The sequence below is a fragment of the Ostrinia furnacalis genome, unplaced genomic scaffold (assembly GCF_004193835.3).
Source record: "Ostrinia furnacalis isolate ACB-3 unplaced genomic scaffold, ASM419383v2 OfSCF0633, whole genome shotgun sequence".
Classification (NCBI taxonomy): domain Eukaryota; kingdom Metazoa; phylum Arthropoda; class Insecta; order Lepidoptera; family Crambidae; genus Ostrinia; species Ostrinia furnacalis.
The window spans coordinates 9,260-35,541 of NW_021130872.1; the positions used below are offsets into that span (position 1 = coordinate 9,260).

General features: G+C 41.5%; 1 protein-coding gene and 1 pseudogene across 1 annotated transcript; both read left to right on the plus strand.

Moving 5' to 3' along the window:
* Positions 1–8,553: 8,553 nt before the first annotated feature.
* On the plus strand, positions 8,554–23,988 carry LOC114366418 (unconventional myosin-Vb-like). Its single transcript, XM_028323287.1, has 13 exons — positions 8,554–8,990; positions 11,362–11,444; positions 13,330–13,452; positions 14,086–14,216; positions 15,476–15,695; positions 16,934–17,041; positions 17,921–18,054; positions 18,938–19,039; positions 19,822–19,966; positions 21,240–21,376; positions 22,416–22,614; positions 23,226–23,446; positions 23,784–23,988. Exons 1-13 carry the CDS (start codon positions 8,554–8,556, stop codon positions 23,964–23,966), a joined length of 2,223 nt encoding a protein of 740 aa, XP_028179088.1. The 3' UTR covers positions 23,967–23,988.
* Positions 23,989–24,075: 87 nt separating this feature from the next.
* On the plus strand, positions 24,076–26,107 carry LOC114366419 (unconventional myosin-Vb pseudogene; annotated as a pseudogene).
* The last annotated feature ends 175 nt before the right edge of the window (positions 26,108–26,282 follow it).

The window sequence follows — 26,282 nt, forward strand, 5'->3', positions numbered from 1 at the left end:
TATCTATAAACAATAACTAACTAAACACTGAGCTAGCTATTTTCACAAAATAATTTATTCGTTGCCGAGTGGCCAAAGAAAAATAAACATGAAACTCAAATTCAATAAAATCTTTTGAAACGGACTGAAAATTTAAATTACATAGTTATTTCAATTTAACGAGGGCCAAGAAAATAGCTGAATTTCATTTTATACCTTGTTTCATGTTATTTCAGTATCATGACGTTAATGTTAAAATGAAAATATTTGCGATTCGGGGTCTCTTATTATTTCTTGAAAGAGTCCGGGGTATTTTGATGTTCCTCTGTGGACCGGCTTTATTAATACAAGGTAGAGGGGCGAAGGGGCAATCAAAATTAAATTTCAATTATAAAACGGCCTGGTATTTTGATTATAATATCGATCAAATAGATGGTTTGTTTATATGAAATTTCTTAGATTTTATTTGAATATTGCCCTAACATCAGACGATAGCTGTCAAATACCTGCTTTATGCTAATGCTACATGAAGAAAACCACATGGTTTTCTTCATGTAGCATAAAGCAGGCAGGTAAACACTTTCATAACTGTGATAAAATTCGTGATACGACGAAATGCGGACGAGCAAGACTCTTCTGGAATTGATTATATAATATCCACATTTCTGAGGATCTATATGATCGATTTGAATCTTCCAGTAGCTTTTAATATTGCAGAGTAATTTCGAAGGTAGTGTACTTCGCTAAAGAGCTGTCGGGAATCGGGAACATAACACGCATCCAGGAACTAATATCTCTAATTACTCCCTTGTACCGGGAATATCTAATCAACTTATGTTGCTAACGTTTCCAATGTGCCTGGAAATGTACTCCATGAATTACGTGCAATTAATTAGAGCTTGAGCTTGATTAATAGGAAATATATCATATAATATTCTAGAATATCTGACATTACAAGAAAACTACTTCTTTTAATTAAGGCATCCCTCCCACTCGATGGACCGACGACCTGGTGAAGGTTGCGGTAAACGCCTGGTTGCGGGCAGCGTAGCACTTGTCGATTTGGAAATCATTGGGGGAGAACGTCTTAAGGTTTAAAAGGAACTTGTACCTACCCTTGTGGTTTTCGGTCGATCACAGTTTGTTAAGCGTAAGGTTCAATTTAATCTATTTATCTCTTCAAAAATTTAGCAAAATTTCTCCAGCGAGTACGCTTGAAAACGGCACAAATTGTGGCACAAACATACACAGTAAGGAACTGCCTGTCTCGTTGTATTTGCCACATTATTTAAGATAAGTAGCTCAATTTAAACAGCATTCGATTAAATATTAGCAATGTTAATACCTAGAAACACTGCAGTATCAATCGGAATTCCTAAGCTAGGCTCGGCCGGCTTACGTTACACTCGCTTGCGCAATCATTGTAATGAATCTACTTAACGCTTTGCTCCTAGCCTCATACTTATCTGCAGTGTGAATTAATATTTTACTGGCTTTATAATCTTGGAAATGAACAAAGGAATTATTTGTACAGTTGTGGATTAACATTAGTTCAATATCACGCTGTTTCAAGCAAGAATAATTAACGTGTGTAGTCCTTTTGCACGATTATTGACATTATCTGCAAATATGGCTAATCTGTTGTTTTAAATTTTCATACGACCTTTGACGCCTGCCGAAAGCCAATAAGTCATATAATCATAGACGATGATCGACGATTTTAAGTTTGCAATCCTGACAAGGTCGTGCTAGCGAATAATTGACTTTCAATGCTGATCATGGTGAGAAGTAGTCAATTTAAACGTGAAACCAAACTAAAATACCTAAGTTACGTCGTAGAAACTGGTAATTTGTTAGGTGTAGGCTCACAAAATATTGTATTCATTTTCATGGACTTAGACTAACAAATAAAATAGCAACTCCGATATCGTTAAAGCGACACAAAATTACTGGAATCGAAGGTCGAAAGTAAATACAAGGAGCACAATATAATCAATCACGAATCGGGGCTGTTCAAACCGGTCCGTCAAAAGAACTTTTGCTACAATTGCCAAGATACAAAACTTGGCAGTTGTCTCCGAATTTATTTCAGATACTTTGCGGCCCTTAAATGTTTCGGGGAAGGCCCTTATTGACTGAAGCCCTGCCCTCGGCAAGGATCAATTTATGGGAACTTAAGGACCCTTGATTGGAATCCTTTTAACGTTTTTCGAGTTCTCCGAGAATATTTTAAAAGGAATTCCCGCGACGGACAAAGCAATGGACTCTTGAGGGTTTTCCTTCTCCATTCGTCGGCGGGTTTATTTGTTGAAATCAAGCTTTTGTATATTATTTTAATTCGGAGCAGAGTTTAGTCGAATCATTTGAAAAAATACGCTGACTTATTTGAAACTCAACAACATATTTGAGCAACTGGATTCGAAGGATCAAAATAATTTCGCGTTTAATAAACTGTTTGTAAGTACCAATTATAAAAACTAGAGCCAATTATTGTAAAAACGTTTGTGAAGTTCGCGATCTCTTCTCTTTCTGTGAATTACTGAGTAAAATCGATGCATTATTGTTACGATAGAATCATGCCCTAAATGTCTGTAAAAAGGTTTAAAGCTTTTTTCATGACTTTGATTTAATATTAGTTGATTCGACGACAAAGTAAAGGTTTGAGTAATAGCGGAGATTACCTTCATATTAACGCATCTGTCGAGCGATAGACAGCGAGCAATGTATCGCCCGTATTCACAAACGATGCTTGCTTAAGTGAAGCAGCAAATTCCTGTGTCACCCTGTGCGTCCACGTTAGACCTCATAGTAACGTTTGTGAATACGGGCGTTTATGTTCCCTTTTGTATGAAGTCCAAGGGTGGAAAAAAGAGTCTTCTCTCATACAAAGATGTTTTACAAGTATAGAACCATCCAATATGTGAAGGATCGCCAGAAATAAGGTCTGAAGATAAAATTGTTCGCCGGTAACGAATTGGAAACCTCTTTGATCGACAGATAAAGCGATTATCTGACTTAACTTTACTTACGAGGAAGGAAAAGTAATTAGGTGTAGGAGGCTTAGTTTAGCGATACATACAGGGTGTTCCAAAATTTGCACACTGACACCAGAGGTAAATGAGCTTAAGACGCATCTAACAAGTATGTGAAGTCCATTTTTAAAAATAATATGAGTCATATTTCAAAACTCATCAAAATTTACTATGGACATGAATAAATAAAATTGGTCATATCTTAAAACTTATGAAACTTTTCTATGGACATAATATGTAGGTATTAAGCTTGTTCGATGCGTCTTAGACTCAGCTACCCCCAGTGTCAGTGTGACGTGCTAATTTTGGGACATCCTGTATAGGTACCTATACAGGGCCGTCTAACATCAGTCACTCATTCATACTTATTCATTCGTTCCTTTTTGACATTCATTCTATTGGAGAGAATCGGACAGATTGCACGTTGGAGTCTATAACGTCCACCCCAAAATTGTTTTACAATTAATTAACGTGTGTCCAATGTGTCAATATACGCAATTTGAAATTTACCAAGTGTTTCCATGAACATTTGTTTTGGCCGTCGGCCGTCCGCGACTTCGTTCGTACGCGTGGATCCCGTTTTACCCCCTGAGGGTGGAGTTTCGTAAAATCCGTTCTTAGTGAGCACCTACGTTCTAAAAGAAACCCCCATGCAAAATTTGAGAGTCCTAGCACTTGTAGTTTCTGAGATTTCGTGATGAGTGTCAGTCAGTCTTATCAGTGACCTCCCTTAATCGAATGCATTTCTACGTCTTATTAATTTTATTGTACAGATAGATAACAGTATAATATATTTGATACCTTATAAAATAGAGAGATTACATAGCTTGACATGTATCTACGTATAAAATCTTTGTTTCTTGCATTCCAGAAGTTTTATTCGATATAAAGCAAATTTGACATTTGAACCATAGACAACCAATAAATCTTTGAAATCAAATTCTACATAGGAAATGAATGTCAGTTCAAATATCATATTACTGAGGCGAATCGGGGCGTACGGAACATATTTTTCTGATACAGTGGGCGCCATTAAAGCGTGGGCTTGTATTCTTTTAAAAAGTTTGAATACATTGATTGGAGAGCCCTTTGTGAAAAACTAGTCGTCCACGGTTGATTTCCTTGGCATTTTCCTAAGAACGATTTAAACAAAAAGTGGTTCAGATTTAAATGTGGTAGCCACTTTATGAAAAATCTGTTAAGAAGTTAATATCATGTTTCACTAAACCCAGAAAAAGAGGATATGCTGACTTCTCAAACAAATGAATCATCTTTCAAAATACGAAGTGTATTACCATGGCAACCGTGCCAAACATGGCGGCGATAAATCACGAGATTTTGCCGCGCTTTTTATGTCATTTTTGGCGGCATCTGATTTCACGGTGTCTATTCTTGACTATTATTCATTTCTGTGACAAATTGACAACTCTTTAGTAAGCTTTATTACTTGAAGTTGTAAATTCTTAAGAATAGGGATTTTTCCGTTTTTGTGAGTGAAGCTTTATCGATGGGATAATATACTAAATAAAGGTCATAAGTGTATTTTTCTCTCGAATTGTTGCTGTCAATGTCATGCAGTGCTGAGAACTATGATACTATGCTGAAAATGATGAACTAGGACGAGTCTTCGCAATAGATTTATACAATACTAGCTTTCCGCTCGCGGCTTCGCCCGCATGGAATTTTGTATGTCACAGATAAACTTTATCGCGCGTGTCCCTGTTTCAAAAACCGGGATAAAAACTATCCTATGTCGTTTCCCGGGATTCAAACTAACTCTATGTCAAATTTCATCAAAATCGGTTCAGTAGTTTAGGCGTGAAAGAGAGACAGACAGACAGAGTTACTTTTGCATTCATAATATTAGAATAGATTTTGTCTGTATATAGATCCATGAAACCCTTTTAGATTTGAGTAGTATGAAATATTAATGTGCTAAAGTTGAACTATCAGCGTTATGGTAAGCGATAGTCGGCCAGGGTCATATTGAAAGCGGAGGTGTCTGTCGAAGATGGATTTATGATTCGTCTCTATGATTTGTTTTTAAGTTAAGTGTAGAGTCTACACTCGTGTTGATTGAAAATTATCTAACTCTCCAGCAGACATGCTATTTTTAGCATCGGTATCTTCGGTTCATCGATTTTTTTTAATCCACAACGAGGAAGCTCTTGGCCTGTATTTCACCTGACGGTAAGTGACGATCAGGCCGAAGGTGGAAGCGAGCTTACCCGGAATCCTCAATCACGGAGGAACTGGCTATCTTACCTCTAACTGCCGGAACACAAAAATGCTGTTAACATTATTGCTGCAACTGCTGTTTCGTGACTGTATCGGCAGTATCGTGATTTCGCGATTTCATGCGTTCGGACGCGGTATCGGAGTCGCGCGTTTAAGCGACTACTGTCGCTGCGTCCAGTTCTGAAAATCGTCTCAGTCACCGCGATTGGCGTTGTAATAAATGTGTGGTATGGAATGTGTGATCGCTGCATTCAGCTTATACGGCTATATCGCCGATAGCCGATGCTAAAAGTAGAATATTGTGTGCTAGCTTTTACTTCTATAGGTAGACAAAAGCAAACTAATTAAAACCTAGAAACAAAGCCTGTATCAGTGTATCATCATAACGTACAGACTTGGACCCTACCACCTGGAAACAACAATCGGCCCCCATTCGCTGCTATTAACTGACCCGCGCCAGAAATAGAGTTTTGCTCAATGCAGGGCCGGATCTAGGGGCTGGGGGTCCTTTTGGGAGTAAGTTTTCAAATTACGGTCGACCGCTGGAGATTTGGTGACCCCATTTGTTTATGTCGGATTGCAAAATCACAATTTATGCACATTCGTGTTATCTATTGCGTGGTTTTACTTGCGGAAATGTAAAACCACGTTGGATAAACCTTCCATGAAAGTTGTTACATTTAGTTGCCGATAGATGTCACTGCACTTTGAGATGCGAAAAACTGTACCGCGGTGTCCAGATTTTTTACCCCTATTATATATACCCTGGAGTGTTTTGACATAACAAGCAATAAATTGTCACCTACATATTGACGTCTTATTTATACTTAGATAAGAGTCCCTTAAGTGCGCCGAGAGTATCCGTGGTTTATTCATGGTCCTTCGAGCCGGATATCATCAGGAAGCTGATGTCCATTGGGCACTGGTAACGGTGCAGGTACCGGGATCACACTTTGTGCATTTTTGGAGGGGGGTGACGTCCTGGACAGTGGATTGCTGTCGCAAACAGGACAGGTGAAGAAGCTGGGTCAGCTAGGAGCTGCTGACACCAGTTTGACAGTACCAGCTGTGGTGCTGTCAGGGCAACCAACTGGTTGAGGAACATCAGATGATGATGGTGGTGCTGCGCTGAAGTGGCGCCATCTGGTGGAGACACGCTCGGAGCCCTAGGGAGTCGTGTTGGAGCCCTAAGGAGGACGTCTCGGAGCCCTAAGGGGTTCGTGTCGGAGCCCGAAGAAGTTCGTGTTCCGTTCGGCGCCGTCTATTGTGATAGTGTGTGAGTGAGACGGATACAATTGTAAGTACTCTTTTGACATTTTTATGTGTGAAGAAAATTGAAGAATTTTGGACTTTATTTACACTAGAAATTTAACTTGGAAAATTTAAACTGTTTATATTAACTTAGAAAAATTTTAGAAATAATTTTAGGACTTAGAATAATTTTGAAAAAGCGGTTGCTACGGGGAACCTATGCCCGATTTCTGTCAGAGTTATTAATTTTCTCAAACACTTAGAAATTTTCGGAATTTTTAGCATTTTTTNACAGAGTGAAGTAACTAACACCAAAAAACGGCAGAGCGAAGTGATTTCGAATGTTTCGATTGCTACGTTTTGTCACTTGTCTAGTCACTTGTCTAGGAGGGATAATTATTTTAGTCTAAGGGAGGGGAGCTTGGATTACATTACAGGAAACGCACAATATAATAAAAGAAAATAATGTAAGTAGCTGAACATTTTTGCTATTGAGCACCATGAAAATTATAAATAACACAATTTAGTCGATTTGTTTATTTTCACAATCGATTCAAAATGTCTATGATGAGGCGACCGCAGGAACGTCACTATTCGCGCAATCCTAGCAATGAAGTACGACATTTTCTGGTGCAGATTTTATCGCCATAAATTATGAAACTTGATAGTCATGGATTTGACTGACAGCTGTCCGTCAAATTCCCGCCCCGCACCCCGCACTGCACATATTTTGTTCGCGATGTCTGTTCTATACGTAGTAATATTACTTCAATGTTACCGATAGCAATTACGAGCAATGTTGGCGTTTGTTTGATGATACAACAACAAAAGATACATTTGTCATCACATCCTGAAAAGACTGCTAAGCCAGAAAAATGTCACTTGTGAGTCGGCTAGTGGTTTGAAAGGGTTGATGGATACTACAAACGATTGTTTGTCTGCTCTTTCTAATCTTGGTATAGATACCGGTACTTGGGACGTGCTTGTGATTTATATAGTAGCGTTGAAGTTGGACCCTGAGTCAAAAAGGCAATGGAAATTTAGCATCATGGATAACAACTCTAGTGAGCTACCTACTTACGGTCAATTCGAGGAATTTCTTAAGAACCGATACCGCGCCCTTGAATTTTTGAGCTCAGAGTCCAAACCGATTCCGAATAAAAGCTTGCCTATCAATAGAACGAAAACTATGCACGTTGCGACGTTAGCCTGCCCCTTTTGTAAGGAAGAACACAAATTGAGCACGTGTAAGGGGTTTAGAGATAGTTCAGTGGAAGTTCGACGCGAATTTGTGGCTTCCAACAATGTTTGTTATTGTTGTCTCGGGAACAATCACTCTGCCAAATTTTGCCACAGCAATTACAAGTGTCGTATATGCAAGAGAAGGCACCATGCTCTCCTGCATCCTTCAACCAAGAGTGCCGCTCAGGAAACCCAAGCTAGGGAGGTTCTGGCTGATGATAATAAGGAAGTTGATGCCTTTATTTCTTGTACATCTACGAGAGATAATGTTAATTACAGCCAGGTTTTGTTAGCAACGGCACTTGTAAATACCGTCTCTAAATACGGCCAAACCTACACGATTCGTGCTTTACTGGATCAGGGGTCCCAATCGTCCTTTATTACTGAGGCGATGGTTCAATTGTTGGGGTTGAAAAAGATACCAGTTAAAGGGCAGATCATAGGAGTAGGTGGCACGAACGGGCTTACGACGAGGTCTATGGTGGAAATTAAAATATCATCACGAATTGATCCAACCTTTTTTATTACGGTGAAAGCTTATGTGTTGGGGTCCATTACTTCACTTTTACCTACTCACAAGATAACAGTGGAGGAATGGAAGGAACTTGAGGACATTGTCCTCGCGGATCCGAGCTATTATACTTCTAACAGTGTGGATTTGTTGTTGGGGTCAGAAGTATATAGCCGGGTAATTCAAAACGGAGTCATCAAGGGACCGTTTGGTTCACCACTTGCTCAGTGTTCGTCATTGGGGTGGATTTTGTCTGGTATTGTTCACACGCCCATGAAGCCCTCTGAAACAATAAACGTGATGCATTGTAGCGTGGAGGATAATCAGTTTCTAAGAAAATGTCGGAAGCTAGAAGATGACATTCCGTTGCCAAAGAAAGGAACCTGTACGGAAAATGAAGAGACATGCGAGAGATACTGTACCAGAACTACTCGTAGAGATGAAACTGGTCGATACAATGAGCGTCTACCGGTGAAGAACGAAGTTCCCGACGAGAAGAATTCCTGGCAAACACCTGAAAAAAGAACGTATTCATTAGAACGAAGACTGAAGAACGGCAAGCTGAAACAGAAGTACACAGAGGTTACTAATGAATATGTTGGGATGAATTTGGATCACGGTGAAGTTTCTCCAACCGCGGCTGAGAAGATATTTGCAGACTTTTATGTGGACGATCTCATGATGGGTTGTGAAATTGTCGATCAGGGGATTCAACTTTACAGAGAAATGAATATGACGTTAGGTAAAGAAGGATGTGTGTTGCAAAAGTTGACTACTTACAATGAAGATTTGGTAAAGACAATGAAAGAAGATGGTAAGGTAAGTCAACGGAAAGGAAACGAAGAAGGGCTGAAAAGGAAAGCTGATAAAATTATAAAAAGTGGTGGTATTACCTGGAACCGAAGTGAAGATGTATACCGCTACAAGGTCGACGTGCAGACCTACGAAGAAACTGAAATAAAAAGAAAAGTTAAATATAAAAGGATACACTTGAGAAATGCGATGGGTATTCAACAACAGTAGAGATACAGAAGGCTATGGGTTGTATGTATAGTATAGTTGCATGCCAATCTGAGGTAAAGCGCTGATGTTGAAAGGATAAAATAAAACGTATACTTATCCAAACGTAGTTTTCTCCGGTTCTTGATCTTTTCTTGTTGTGAAACAGTTGAAAATTGGTTGGAGACTTTGCAAACTTACAGCTTTATGAACGTCGTAAGGCAAAAACATAGAGGTGGACTATATAAATTCGTCAACCTAAAAGTTGGTGATTTAGTTGTCTTAACGGTGGACAACTAGCTACGGGTCTTGGCTTAGTGGCAGGGTGATTGTGGTCCATCCCGGTAACGATGATGTTCTAGTTGTTAGTTTCAAGGGTAACAAATTTGTCTCCTTCCTAAAGCTAAATATAGTTTATTTAGTTTTAAGGTTTTTATGTTTTGAGTATATTGAATGTGTTTTTGATATTTTACGGTACAATGGTTTTTTACATAGTTTGTTTTAATTTTATTGTTGATGTGTACCGTAACCTATTTCATGGTGGGCGATGCATTCGCATAAGTTTCATTTGGTTTCTTTTCAATTTTCCTGTTGTTAAGGACCTTGGACGGTCCTTGGTGGGCGATATGTATAAACCTACCATGAAACTTGTTTGTGTTATTTGCCGAGAGATGTCACTGCTCTTTGAGACGCGTAAAGTTGTACCGCGGTGTCCAGATTTTTTTCCCTGGCTTTATATACCTGGAGTATTTTGACATCTGTTAACCTTTGAGAACCATTGACAACCTGTGTCAAGCAATAAATTGTCACCTAAATATTGACGTCTTATTTATACCTAGATAAGAGTCCCTTAAGTGCGCCGAGAGTATCCGTGGTTTATTCAGTGAGCGCGTCAAAAAATGACATTAAATGTATGACGGATTATACGCCCCTAGCGGGAAACGTTCAAAAACTAAAATTTTCATACATTTTTTAAACGTGCTCACTAGTGAGCGCGTTTAATGTAAACTCACACTCAGCCCTTAGATATGAAATATCATTATTATATTTGAATGTTCACGATAAAGGACGAAATACACTTACCAACGCGGAAACGGATCGTAACCGTATCAACTCGAGGCGGTCAGTATTCTTTGTATGAAACTCGGTAAGTTACTGCAACGCACACTTAAGCGCACAGTAACATAAACACCTCGTCTCGCGGGTGACAGCGCGGCGAAGCCGATACGGTGTTGATCCCCTTCCGGATTGATAAGTGTGCTATGACCTTAAAGACTGTGATAGGCCGAAATCCACGCGGGTGAAACAAATATAGTCAACAAAACCAGTTTAAAGAAGTTGGCAGGTCAAACTTAACTGCTGATATTGAGGGTATCTACACGAAGTTTCACCCTGTATAATATCTAAACCACACAATAACACGTAATGTTGGGTACAATTTTGTAAATTGAAATGTTCTTAATCCGCTAATTGCCGTGTTTATTATGCCGACAATGTGTTCATTGAGTTAGTACTTAATAAGTATGACTCATAACAACATTCTCACAATGTTTCATGCATGAGTGAATTGGTTATCTCATAAAATTTTGTACTAACTTTTATAATTATTTGTTATATTGCAATGTAATATTAGTAATTTGTCCGTATTTTTATTTAATAATACATAATTATTAGATAGATATAATTAATTATTTGAGGCTTGGATAAATAATAGTCATGGGAACTTTCGCCTCGTGTAAATGCATGATATTAAGGAGCATTAGTAAAAGTAGGTAAACCATATTCCATTTGACCAGATTAACACACAGCTGTTCATAACAAATTCGCCCCAAAATGATTGTTGTTTGCACTTGTTCAAATAATAGAAAATGAACGAGTAAAGGTTTATTTTTTAAAGAGTTTGGTCTTTAACATAAAAGAAAAGAGTTTCTTAAAAAGAGTTTTTAATCTGCACGATATGTTAGGTACTCGGTACAGTCAAGTAAAAAAATATATGCTTAAAAATGCAACCTCCTCGTACGCTTTGGGAAAGTAAAAATTGCAGTTGAAGGAAAACATTTTTTGGAGAATATTTTTTTTAAGATATTTTAATTAAAATGTTTTTTTCAGATTTTGCGACAGAAATGCAATCTACACGTATTGCGGCATCGTACTCGTCGCCATCAACCCCTACTATGACTTACCTATTTACGGTGAGTTTTTTTTATTTAACAGTTTTTTTAGGTTTTTACTTTTTCAGTCAATTAAATGCCTACTAGTTTGGATTTAGAATAATCAAAAGTACATGTGAGTGCTTTGGATCGATCTATATGCTAGGGATGTTTCCTGGGTCAAAAAGCAAGAGTTTTAATTAGTCCGTCAGTTAACTTATCAAAAAATACTCTACACATATTTTTCACTTTTTCAAACTAATGAAAATTTAAAGAGATAAAGCGCGCCAAAGTTCATAAGAAGAGGCCCGTGACGTCAATGCGTGCATAAAAGGGGTCCGTGGCCGAGTCCCCCAGTATTTGACGCACCCGTGGTGGACGCCCCCGATTTAAATAAATTTAATATCACATTTTTTTCGGCTTTTGCACTAAGTACAGTCAACGAAAAAAGTTTCACAAGCTAATTATTATACTAAACTATGCATGTTTGACGGTATTTATGCAATCTGGGAGCAAAATTTTAACCCAAAACCAGCAGTAGTAAGAAACAAAAAACTTTTGTAGGAATTATTTTCATTTCATTAGATTCATTTTTGTGTTTAATAATTAAACCAAATTATTCTACTGGCCTAATAAATATTTATTAGTTTATAAACATTTTTGTGCCTGACTGTACATTTGATTAAAAATTGCTTCAAATCGAATTTAACTGTCCGGGGGCGTCGACGACGGGTGCGTCGAAAACTGGGGGACTCGGCCACGGACCCCATAAAAGTGCCGCACGTTGTGACGTCGTGCGGAACTTCAACGCACCATAACTATGTAATTATTTGTTAGATTGACAAATAAAAATATATGTGTCCAATATTTTTTGATATTAAACATTACGGACTAAAAAAATTTTTTTAGGAAACTAAGCACGAAATTACGAAATTATGCACAGTTTCCCACCACCCACGTGTTTCTATTTCGAACCGTTTTCGAGAAATCAAGCGTTGCTATTTGCAAAATTTTTTGGCCCACCCTGTATTAACGCTATACAATAGCAAAATTGGTAGAGAAGTTTATTCATAGTTTATGGCTGAATTGGAACGTTTGTAATTTTAGGTAAAGCCACAGTAAAGTTTTAATACCAATTAAAATATAGCATTGCATTACTACAATGATTACACCAGGAGATTAAAGTTCAACGGATATACCGATAGGATATCGCATTCATGCTGCTCAATGGACCGAGGGTTCGTGGGTGTAGCCTGATTCCTTTTATTAGGTAGTGTATTGTTGGGACCTGGTAATAATTAATTGAGCGAATTGTAACACTGATTTCAGTAAAATGTACTGTCATAGGTAACTCTAGCTGGTAGGGCAAAATAAGACTCCCTCAAGAAAAAGGTATCCCACCTTTTTATTATTTATTTATTTAAACTCTTTATTGTACACAATAAACAGTATTATTATTATAATTGCCAAATTATTGGTCTAATGCCCGTTTTCACCATCGATACCTAATTTTTAAGTGACCACAATGAAAACAAAGTTCCTGTTATGTGTTACCATAGCGGTCACTTAAAAATTAGGGATTGATGGTGAAAACGGGCATAAATCGATTTTTTTTCAATTTTTTCGTAATTATTTATAATAGGTAGGTACTCAATACCTCATCATTGATTGCTTATCCACATTTAGCACTTCAAAATGGAGCCAGTACCTACTGCAAAATGTAATGCACTTGGCATATTGGCGCCACTCCTTATTTCCAATTTTCATTCATAGATGGCGCTATATCGAGTTGACTCGCGGTATCATTTGTTTTTCTGGGTTATATGTTGACGCTGCGATGTTTTGCATAATTATTGTTTTGTAACCCGTGTGTTTGTGAACAGTTATTTCATCTTTTTTCACCTAATAATATTTTTTTATTACCCAGGCGATGAAACCATCATGGCTTACCGCGGGCAGTCGATGGGTGACCTGGACCCTCACATCTTTGCGGTGTCGGAGGAGGCTTTTACTAAGCTCGAGCGGGAGCGACGGGACCAGAGCATTATTGGTGAGTGGACAGTCGCTAGGTGGACCGACGATCTGGTGAAGCGGGAAGCACTTGGATGCGGGCAGCGCTGGGCCGGTCGTTGTGGAATCGTTGTCTTTGTCTATAGTCTGGTCGCCGAGCACGTAGAATTTTGTCCAATGACCCCAAGCTACCCGTCCTTATCGCTCGCGCGTAATTATATTGCTGTCACAACTGTGCGACGGGCGCCCGCAGTGAGTGTGCTTTAGCCGTGGACGTAATTTGGAAGAATTATCCATGTAATATATGTAATAGAATGTGTTTCTTTAATTGGCTTATGTTCAAGTTGTATCTTCCTGCACATTTATGTACAATTTAATGCTGTTGAAACATTGTTAAACAAATAAAATAAAATAAAAATAAAATAAAATCTGTACCATTAGATAATAGGATTTCTGCATATGATTTTTTTTTAAATTGTCTATTAATGGGTCCAAGAGATCCATGACTACTAGGTACATTAAAATGAATGAATTGAAAAAAAAAACTACTTGTTATGTTCGCATAGGTTCGACAGACCTAGGTCACTAATTGTTAAATAGAGCAGATAAAACCCCCTTTATATTCATAGACTCCCAAGGAGTCATAATCACTAACACCCTGTATCTTCAACAGTGAGCGGCGAATCTGGCGCAGGCAAGACGGTATCGGCCAAATATGCGATGCGATACTTCGCGGCGGTCGGAGGGAATGCTAGCGAGACGCAGGTTGAAAGGAAGGTGCTGGCTTCCAGTCCTATCATGGAGGTGAGACCCTTTAACTGTAGCTTTTCCATGAGTTTACATTTTATTTTATTTATTTATTTATTTATTTAAGGACAACCAACAAAACATACACCATACATTCACAGTATCCTTATAAATAAATTAAGCTAAGGTGTTGCCTTAATTAAAGGTTGCCACGACATGCACAGAATGTTGGATAACAATAATAACGTTGCCAAAGTGACAGTATGCAATACAATAAATTATTAACTAACCGTCGGAGTATACAATTCAGAAATTTGTTTTTTGAATTTACGTAGCGAAGATGACATATCAACGCTGGCCCCGGACGAACGTGACAGGTTGCTAAATTGTGACTGAATCCTGTTGATAGAGGAGAAATGACCCAGATTTGTCCTAAAACCATTTAATTTTGGTCTGTGTGCCTACCATGAGTTTACGTTAAGTGAGCTCGCTAGCGAATACGTCAAAAAATTCTATGAAGATTTTATTTCTTGAAAGTAGCCGCTAGGGGCGCTGCACAATATGTCATACATTTAAATGTCATTTTTTTACGCAGTCGTTAGCGAGCACACCTAACGTAAACTCATGGTAGGCACACTGGTTGGTTTACGTCATCGCTAACGGGTTCCGTCAAAAAATATGTGAACATTTTAGTTCTTTAAAGTTACCGCTAAGGGCGCTGTACAACGCAGTTGCTAGCGAGCACAGCTAATGTATACTCATGGTAAGCACACTGGTATAGAGAAAAATATTTTTCATTTATTTTGAACCTCATGTTAGCTCAAAGTTCAAAATATGGTGGCAATTATTCTGCCGCCATTAGATAAAGGTTTAAAGGCAAGTTTGAGTGGGCCATGCAGACAGGAACCCTTCGAATTGTTATAGTCTGGTCTGCGAGCACGTAGAATTTTGTCCAATGACCCCAAGCTACCCATCCTTATCGCTCGCGCGTAATTATATTGCTGTCGCGACTGTGCGACGGGCGGCCGTAGTGAGTGTGCGAGCGCGACAGCAACATTTTAGTTAAGGCGGTAAAAAAAACAGATTCCCTCAGATTTTATATACGCAAATAGGTAAACAGCTCAACGGAGTCGATGTTAAAAATATATAAAGAGCTTGTCTTTTTAGACTGAGTTTAATTATTCTACGGGCTATGGAAGTCAGTAGTGTAGGCAGGCCCTTTCGGCCTTGTGGCCTTGGTCTTGATCATCATCACCAGTAGTCCACTACTGGAAAAAAGCTTCTTTTTATTCTATTATAAACTTTATTTATTCCAGGCGATAGGCAACGCCAAAACAACCCGCAACGACAACTCGTCTCGCTTCGGCAAGTTCATCGAGATCCACTTCGACAACTCGTACCGGATATCCGGTGCCAGTATGCGGACTTACCTCCTGGAGAAGTCGCGTGTTGTCTACCAGAGCTCCGGCGAGCGGAACTACCACGTGTTCTACCAGCTTTGCGCGGCGGCCGCCAGCTTGCCCGGCCTGCAGCTAGGTAAGATAATATACAGGATGTATAGTCTGGTCTGCGAGCACGTAGAATTTTGTCCAAAGACCCCAAGCTACCCATCCTTATCGCTCGCGCGTAATTATGTTGCTGTCGCGCTCGCATACTCACTGCGGGCGCCCGTCGCACAGTCGCGACAGCAATATAGAGCGATAAGGATGGGTAGTTTGGGGTCATTGGACAAAATTCTACGTGCTCACAGACCGGGCTTTAACATATTATTTTGATTGATAACAGCAATTGTTGTGTTCCGGCAGTTAGCAGTAAGATAAAAACACGGGACTATTCCCACCTCTCTTTCCCACCACTGCAACTCCTGTGTAGCTAGGATCTACAGCTTGACTGCCAATAAAAACCCAACACTGGTTGGGTTAATAACTTGACCTTCACTGGAAGGTCAAGTTATTTGAAGAGGTAAGATAGCCAGTTCCTCCGTGGTTGAGGATTCCGGGTGAAGCTCGCTTCCACCTTCGGCCTGATCATCACTTTCCATCAGGTGAGATACAGGCCAAGAGCTTCCTCGTTGTGAAAAAAAATTTACAGCACAAGGAAATAAAGAAAGAAAGAAAAATGGGGCACCTAATTACAGTCTAGTTTTGCAGAATCCAGTAATGTAGGCTCCAAAACTGCCGCATGCCCGACCTGCATCTAGGTAACATTCAACCAGAGCCCCGATTGCGCTAAATATTTTTAACTGCAACGCGACTGGGCGACGAACGAAAATCAGCTGTTTGCACAAATTCGTATCGCGGTGTCGCTTTGACAGCTAGTTTAAACGAAGTTGTAACGTAAACGGAACGCAGCTGCGTCTTTGTGTAAAAGCTGACGGAAAGCTTATTTTTTCTCAATGCCCGGCCTCCAGCATGTAAGAAGATTTAACAAGGTCTGTTGATTTACAGCACAAAAAGAAAGAAGCAGAAAGAAAGAAAACCTTTTTTTTATAAGACTATTAGCAATTTTTATTGCACAAATTACTAATAGTCCCGTTAGCTCCTCGTGTTAAGCTAATTAAGCTTGTGTTACGAGTGGGCTCACCACAATAGTCGAGCGGCGGTGGGATTCGAACCCGCGTTCCTCGGATCTCGAGTCGGCCACTCCGACCACTTCACCGTTGGGCTACCGTGCCTGTCTAGTACATAGTCGACAGTCTATCAGCCTGTTATTCCAAAATAGCATCTATACCCAACAAATAAAACTCCTTTTCTAATGTATTCCCGTTGTTCCAGACCACCAAGACTCCTTCCACTACTTAAACCAAGGCGGCAGCCCTGACATCGACGGGGTCGACGACCTCCGAGCCTTCAATGAGACCAAAAACGCACTTACTACTTTAGGTAAGCTATTTTTTAACCGACTTCAAAAAAGGAGGAGGTTTTCAATTCGATTGGCATGTTTTTTATTATTATTTTAATTTTAACTACGATTGCAACAGGCTCATTGGCTGATTTACAAAATCTATATTGAATAGTTGTGTTTTTATTTATAATGCGAACAGATAGGGACTGGAATTCGTTGCCTGCTGCTGTCTTTCCCGAAAACTATAATCCGGGCCTTTTCAAGGCGAGAGTGAATAGGCACTTACAGGGCAGATATGTACCATCCTAGACTGCATCCCACTTAACATCAGGTGCGATTGTGGTCAAATACCCGCCTTGTTATGCATAAAAAAAAAATTATTAGGACAATAGGATATTTAATAATTTAATAATATTTATCATGCTCCTAAAAGGAAAAAAATTGGTCAGGGCTTATGAATATAATAATCTGTGAAAATAGACTTCAGCTGGGAAGTCAATTAAAATAAATGAAAAGTGTGTGGAAGTTCATAGCACACTTACCTATCAACCCGGAAAGGGATCAACACCATATCTCCTTTCGTCGCGAAGTGAGGCGGTGGTGGAGGTTCGGATAAGTGTGCATTGCAGTATGGATTTTCAATTTTCATACAAAGAATACTGACCGCCTCGAGTTGATACGGTTACGATCCTTTTCCGGGTTGATAAATGTGCTAAATCCTTTATATTCAGAAAACCACTAAAGGTAGCCTTTCGAACTAAGCGTCACAGACGCAGCGTCTTTAGCTTTGGTCTTAAAGGTAGCCTTTCGAAGCGAGTTAATGACGCGGCGTTGGTGGCACAAGACCAAAGCTAAAGACGCTGTCAGTGACGCTTAGTTCGAAAGGCTACCTTAATTTTACTGTTTTTTTCTTACAGGAGTGACAGAATCAGAGCAGCAGGATATGTTCACGATCCTGTCCGCCATTTTACATTTGGGCAACATCCAGTTTTACGAACACGACCCGGACGCCGCGCCCGATACCGAGTGTGAAGACGGCGCTTATATCAGTGTAAGTACAGGGTGACATTCTGCATACATATGTAGTGCATTCCCTAAAAATGAGACAAATCCAATGAGATTTTTTGTCATTATTTTTGCTACCTATTTGCATTAGTGTGCTCTTAAAAAGAGTTTAAAACTATTGTACAGTCAACAGCACATCAGCCCATACATTTTGTTGCAAATTAACACTTAATACATCGAAATAAGATGCCACAGTATTAAAATTAATGTGCTGTCGTCTGTACAAGATTTTAAATATTGAAATTTTAACTCATTGAATTTGTCTCATATTTGGGGAATGTACTATGTATCATGAGTAGAGCCTTATTTTAATAAAAGGATGTCAACGATTTAAAAGTCACCCTCTATAAGAAATTATTTTATTTCGTTAGTATACAGGGTGTCCCAAAAACAATGGATAACCTTACAATTATCGATAGGCCTCCTCAAGATCTCTATAATATCAAATTTTGACCTTAGTAAAAATGACACAGATTTAAAGATTTTTATTTTTAGAAAATTGCCATCTGATTAGTTTTTCTCATGAAATTCAACAAACTAGTTCCTAAGTATCTAAAAAAAATGAAAAAGAAGAAAAGGAAAATTTAATTCGTAATCTCGCATCGCAATCGCAGGTGTCAGTTTTCTAAAAATACTAAAAATATCAAAATAGTGATATTTACCTGGTCAAAATTTTATATTAGAGAGACCATAGTGATAGTGAGGCTTATCGATAGTTACAACATACAGGGTGTCCCAAAAACAAGATTATCCACTGTTTTTGGGACACCCTGTATGTTTTTCAAGTGTAAAAGTAGATTTACAATTAGCTTTTGCAGTGGAGACTTGAACTGATGATGAATACGAGTATCATTGTATATCCTCCACAGTCAAACGACAAGCACCTGGCGAGGGTATGTTCACTGCTGGGAGTGTCGAGCGTGGAACTACGGCGTTGGTTGACGCACCGCCGCATCACTTCTGCTCATGAGGTATGCTGTTTTTAACTTTAAAGCCGTGTTAATAAGATTTGTTTTAGTATGGCGGGAATATTAGCAAGTACAGTCAATCATCAGTCTATTTTAGATTCAATAGCCGTGTAGGTAAATAAGATTTGTTTTATTGTTATTATTAGAGATTCTTTTTATCAGAAGCTAAAAATACAGGGTGTAATTTTTAACACATTTTAGTCGGATCAAATCCCGGGTGTGGCAAGAGAATTTTCGGAAATCTCTGAATACAGTTTTCTTTCTTTTAAAAGTTTTTTTTGAGTAAAATTGCCTATCTATCTTCAACATTAAGTTCATTTTCCCTCCAGGTGGCATTACAAAATTCCACCCTGTATTTAGTAGTCGATAGTGCAACAGAATGTTATTTTTTGTTAAAAATCGCGCAAGATGCTACGCTAGTTAGTCGCGTGTGTCTTCATTCCTTTTAAATAGTTTTTATTCAAACTACCTAGTTTGCATATTTGGTCTTGCTGTATCTGCAAAAAAGGTGATAAAAGAAAACATAACTCTCCTTCTGACGCAGTCTGGCAAAAAGCTATTTTTTTTAAAGATTATTAGCAATTTGTATTGAAAAAATTACTAATAGTCCCATTAGCCCCTCGTACTAAGCTAAATATGCTTGTATCACGAGTGAGCTCACCACAATAGTCGAGCGGCGGCGGGGACCGAACCCGCGTTTCCCGGATCACGAGTCGGCCATTCCGACCCCTTCACCGTTCGGCTATCCCTTCATTGATGGCTGATACATAGTTTTATTCCCACAGGTCATAGTGTCCCGTACGGACGTATCCCGTGCGATGTTCTCACGGGACGCGCTAGCGAAGAGACTATATGGAGAATTGTTCGCGTGGGTAGTCTGTGCGGTCAACAGGGCGCTCGATACGGGACACGCTAAGAAGCACTTTATTGGTAAGTTATTAAAGTCCGGTCGCCGAGCAGATAGAATTTCGTACAATGACCCCAAGCTCGCGCTCTCACACTCACTGCGGCTGCAGCCGTCCGTCGCACAATCGCGACCGCAATATAATTACGTGCGAGCGATAAGGATGGGTAGTTTGGGTGGGGTCATTGTACGAAATTGTATCTGCTCGGCGACCGGACTTTTGTTCCAAGGATATTAAGGATATGAAATTTCAGTTATGGATACGGTTACGGATATTAGAATAATATTATGTCGGTTTCGGTTACGGTTACGGATATGAAATCATTTCGGATTATCCGAAAGTTTCGGATAATTTCGGTTACGGATATTAGAATTTAAAAAATGTAAAATTCAAATAGTAAGATACTACGCGACCCACATAGCCACTTTATGTACATACGACACCTATGATAAAAGGTAAAACAGGCGGGGATATTAGGTGGTGCCAGGGAATGCCAGACAAGTAACAAATAGTATTAAAATTTAGACTGCTTTTATCCGAAACTTTTGAATCGGTTTCGGTTATGGAATTTTTTTTTATTTCAGATATCCGATAGTTTCGGTTACGGTTACGGATATCCATAACATCCCTGTCCTGGATATGTGATTCTTACGGGGCCTAAAAACTGTTTGAATGGTTGGCGCTTTATTAGTAAAAAGTTTTTCTTTTACTTATTATCAGAATTGCTAAAATCAAGTGGCAGTGGGCGGGGCACATAGCTCGTACAGCCGATGACCGCTGGGGCAGGAAAGTTTTTGAGTGGCGACCACGAACCGGAAGACGTGGCGTGGGCAGGCCTCCAACTAGGTGGACCGACGATCTAGTAAAGGTCGCGGGAGATGCCTGGATGCGAGCGGCGCAGAACCGGTCTTTGTGGAAATCCTTGGGGGAAAGCCTTTGTCCAGCAGTGGACGTCTTTCGGCTGAAACGAACGAACGATTCTTTTAAATTATAATAGTAAGACACGGGTCTTAACTCGACGTATTATTAATGAGTTACATTATGTACTCACGGCTTGACGTTTCAGCTGCGATGCTGCAGCCGTGGTCACAAGCAGACAGTGACTATTTTAATTGAAATGGAACGCGAAAGTTTAAAATCTTATAGAACGATTCTTTTCCTTGCAAAACACATTCCAGCTCCAGGTCTTGACTTACTTGACTTAAGGTCCTATGTCCCCTAGATGGGCAGAGGGCGTCCCCAAAAGTCCTCCATCGCGTTCGGTCAAAACTCCAGGTGTAAACCTCGTATATTTCCAGGTGTGCTGGATATCTACGGCTTCGAGACGTTCGAGATCAACTCTTTCGAGCAGTTCTGCATCAACTACGCCAACGAGAAGCTGCAGCAGCAGTTCAACTCGCACGTGTTTAAGTTGGAGCAGGATGAGTATATCAAGGTGAGGCCGGTTAGAGTGCGGGTTCGATGCTCAGATAGGACAACATTAATATCAGGGTCGGATACATAGATCATCATCATTTTAGCCACAGGCTGTCAAAATTGAATAAATATTTTTGATTTATAGTGAATAGGCACTTACAGGGCAGATATGTACCATCCTAGACTGCATCTCACTTAACACCAGGTGCGATTGCGGTCAAATACCTGCCTTGGCTAGCATAAAAAAAAAAAAAAGATTTGATTTAACTGCTGGACATAGCCTCCCCCAATGATTTCCATTGGCCGGATTAATACTCAGATAATACACCATTGGGGTGGAGACCACGTACCGGAAAAGGCAGCGTAGGACGTCCACCCACAAGGTGGACCGACGACCACATAAAGGTAGCAGAAAGGCGCTGGATGCAGGCCGCTACCACCGGCCTTTGTGAAAATCTTTAGGGGACGCCTATGTTCAGCAGTGGACGTCCTATGGCTGAGATGATGATGATGATGATTATCAGGTCATTTATTCTCCACTGCACGAGCAAGACCCTTTCCAATTTACCAGAGGCAATGGAGAATTCGATCTACTACACTCCACACTGGTCAGATGGGTTGGGGAGGCCTAATGTTTGCATATTTGTTTTCTTAGGATATACGATATCAACGGTACAAGTAGTATTGTTCTTATAGCCAATAGAATTGACAAATTTAAGTACCAGTAGACGGGACACATAGCTGGTAAACCTGATTGCCATTGGGGCAGAAAAGTTCTCGTGTGGCGACCACGGACCGAAAGATGTTGTGAAGGACACGGGAAGCCTATTGCGGACAGCGCAGGACCGTTGTGCAAATTCTTATTTATTTATTTATATCGGAAAACCAGGGTTTTACAGTCTTAGGGAAGGCCTTTGTCTAGTAATGGACGTCTTTTGGTTAGTTGAAATGAACGACAGAATCGAACTACTCGTAGTCTTCCTCAAGTCTGCTATTTGCATACGATGCCAATATATTTTAGCCTATTTCCTCTTATACATCAAAATATGCTCCCACAGGAGGAGATATCCTGGAAAATGATAGACTTCTACGACAATCAGCCGTGCATAGACCTGATCGAAGACAGGCTGGGAGTGCTAGCGCTCCTGGACGAGGAGTGCCGAGTGCCGCAGGGCTCCGACGGTGGCTTCGCGGCCAAGCTGCACGACAAGTGCGCTAAATACCCGCACTTCTTGAAGCCAAGATTCGGGGCATCTGGTGAGTCACTATCATTGTCAAGGGGGTGCAGTCTTATCAAGGTATGNCTTATTAGGAGGGGGGCAGTCTTATCAAGAGGGGGGCACTCTAATCTAGAGAGGGCAGTCTTATAGAGCGGGCCAGTCTTATCAAGAGCGAGGCAGTCTTATCAAGAGGGGGGTCAGTCTTATCAAGAGGGGGAAATTCTTATCAAGGGGGCAGTGTGACTCAAGGGGAGCAGTCTGATCAAGAGAGGACAGTCTAAAAAGAGTGGGTAAGAGTCTTATCAAGAGAGGGCAGTTTGATAAGAGGGGAGAGTGTGAACTAGGAGGGCAGTTTAACCCAGGGTGGGTGGCGCAGTCTCATCCAGGGGGAGCAGTTTAATAAAAAGGGGTTCTTGTCAAGAGGGACAGTCTGACTAGAGAGGGGGTGATAAAAAAGAGGGGCAAATTAGATTTTAGGGGGTTACTTCATAGACAAGGTATGAAGCCTTGAAAGGTTTGATCCAGGGAAGACCTAATATGATAAGCGGCGCAGTATAATTTTGGCTTCAGCACATAGAAAGAGATGATGATGTCTCTAGGACATACGTAACTATATACCGCAATTAGTAAACTATGGTTTTGTTCCAGCCTTCATAATCAAGCACTTCGCCGACAACGTAGAGTACCAAGCCGGCGGTTTCCTAGAAAAGAACCGCGACACAGTATCCGCGGAACAGTTGGAGTGCGTGCGAGCGGCGTCCTGCCGCCTGTTGCGAGCCGTTTTGCCGCCGGAGCAGGACGCCGCCGTCGCTTCTGCCACGCTGCCGCTACGCCGCCGAAACGCACCCGCACCTTCACCCAGTCTTACGGTAAGAAAAGTCAAGTCTAGTGCCTTAAGGCCGTGACGCGTCGCTAATCTACAATGTTGCGGTATATTGACACGCAATTTTAGTTGCTTAAGCCCGGTCTGTGAGCACGTAGAATTTTGTCCAATGACCCCAAACTACCCATCCTTATCGCTCGCGCTTAATTATGTTGCTGTCGCGCTCGCACACTCACTGCGGGCGCCCGTCGCACAGTCGCGACAGCAATATAATTACGAGCGAGCTATAAGGATGGGTAGCTTGGGGTCATTGGACAAAATTCTACGTGCTAGGCGACCAGATTATAGTAGATATAATACCAATTATTCTTATTGTTCCACAGCAACCGCCGCGCCGAGCGTCCGGCGGCAAACAGACAGTGGGCTCCCAGTTTCGGGCTTCCCTGTCCGCCCTCATGGCAACCCTGTCTGCCACCACGCCGCATTACGTGCGCTGCATCAAGCCCAACGACACGAAGGAAGCCTTCCGCTTCGACCCGGCGCGGGCGGTGCACCAGCTCAGGTGAGACAACAGTGTCACAGTGTCACAGCGTCACAGTGTCACAGCGTCACAGTGACTCCAGCGTCACAGTCCAGCAGACAGCGGGCTCGCCGTTCCCTCGCTGTCCGCCTCATGGCAACCCTGTCTGCCACCACGCCGCATTACGTGCGCTGCATCAAGCCCAACGACACGAAGGAAGCCTTCCGCTTCGACCCGGCGCGGGCGGTGCACCAGCTCAGGTGAGACAACAGTGTCACAGTGACTCCAGCGTCACAGTGTCACAGCGTCACAGTGACTCCAGCGTCACAGTCCAGCAGACAGCGGGCTCGCCGTTCCCTCGCTGTCCGCCTCATGGCAACCCTGTCTGCCACCACGCCGCATTACGTGCGCTGCATCAAGCCCAACGACACGAAGGAAGCCTTCCGCTTCGACCCGGCGCGGGCGGTGCACCAGCTCAGGTGAGACAACAGTGTCACAGTGACTCCAGCGTCACAGTGTCACAGCGTCACAGTGACTCCAGCGTCACAGTCCAGCAGACAGCGGGCTCGCCGTTCCCTCGCTGTCCGCCTCATGGCAACCCTGTCTGCCACCACGCCGCATTACGTGCGCTGCATCAAGCCCAACGACACGAAGGAAGCCTTCCGCTTCGACCCGGCGCGGGCGGTGCACCAGCTCAGGTGAGACAACAGTGTCACAGTGACTCCAGCGTCACAGTGTCACAGCGTCACAGTGACTCCAGCGTCACAGTCCAGCAGACAGCGGGCTCGCCGTTCCCTCGCTGTCCGCCTCATGGCAACCCTGTCTGCCACCACGCCGCATTACGTGCGCTGCATCAAGCCCAACGACACGAAGGAAGCCTTCCGCTTCGACCCGGCGCGGGCGGTGCACCAGCTCAGGTGAGACAACAGTGTCACAGTGACTCCAGCGTCACAGTGTCACAGCGTCACAGTGACTCCAGCGTCACAGTCCAGCAGACAGCGGGCTCGCCGTTCCCTCGCTGTCCGCCTCATGGCAACCCTGTCTGCCACCACGCCGCATTACGTGCGCTGCATCAAGCCCAACGACACGAAGGAAGCCTTCCGCTTCGACCCGGCGCGGGCGGTGCACCAGCTCAGGTGAGACAACAGTGTCACAGTGACTCCAGCGTCACAGTGTCACAGCGTCACAGTGACTCCAGCGTCACAGTGACTCCAGCGTCACAGAAAGGTTCTGGAATGGAGACCGCGTACCGAAAAACGCAGCGTGGGACGTCCACCTACAAGGTAGACCGACGACATCGTAAAGGTAGCAGGGAAGCACTGGACGCAGGCCGCTACCAATCGATCAACGTGGAAAGCATTGGGGGAGGCCTATGTTCAGCAGTGGACGTCCGTGACCGACGTGGCTGAAATGATGAAGATACATATAAAAAATACCCTTATGTCCAAAGGGTACTACAAGGTTCGAGACTATATTGATGACAAGGATGCGTGGTCAGTTCAGTCTGCACATATTTGATGAACTTGAATATGGTTATTCTTCTTACCGTTAGATAATTACTGGCAAATAGTGGTGACTGAGTTTGTTCCGGCGTTTCTTCTCAGCACTTGCCATAATGTTTGTCTCGAAGCGCTTGTAGGGCCCAAAAGATAAGGAGACATGTAAAGTGCCCCTTAAGGGCTACCTTTTTTTATTTTACTACTAGCGGCCGCCCGCGACTTCGTACGCGTGGACCTCGTTTTACCCCCGTTAGATATCATGTTGATAGATGGCGTTTCACGGCATGAATGTTTACGAATGTCAAAAACAGTAGTTTGTCCAGCGCTGTAGATTTTAACCAATGACGATAGATGGCTCTTTTTGGACGTCTTATTTGTTACATATCGTCATAAATTATAGCTTATATGTTAATTTGGGTTATAAACAATAATACTGTAAAGTTTCAACAAATTCCGTTCAGTACTTTTTGCGTGAAAGAGTAACAAACATCCAGACATCATGACATCCAAACTTTCGCCTTTATAATATTAGTAGGATATTTAGACGTTCATAAGTGCCACCAGTGGTCTAAATTGAATGAATAATATTTTCTTGTATTGCTTACAGAGCATGCGGTGTGTTGGAGACCATCAGGATATCAGCTGCCGGCTTTCCTTCAAGATGGCTGTATCAAGACTTCTTCCATAGGTGAGTTGAAGGTTTTGTTATGTATGCAATTAAATACGTAATGTACAGTCACGGAATGAAAAGGTTCGTCAGTTTTCAAATTGATTCCTTCAACGAATCCCGAGCACATATTACCTTTTGAAACTATGTTACAGAATAATCTCGAGTTAGAGAAAATAATCTTTAACTTTTCGCC

Bases quoted from the DNA above. Each gene is read 5' to 3' on its own strand.
- LOC114366418 (XM_028323287.1), top strand. From the start codon at position 8,554: ATGCATTGTAGCGTGGAGGATAATCAGTTTCTAAGAAAATGTCGGAAG. The intron at 19,040-19,821 runs GTATGCTGTTTT...TTATTCCCACAG, and splicing joins GCATCACTTCTGCTCATGAG to GTCATAGTGTCCCGTACGGA. The intron at 23,447-23,783 runs GTAAGAAAAGTC...ATTGTTCCACAG, and splicing joins CACCTTCACCCAGTCTTACG to CAACCGCCGCGCCGAGCGTC.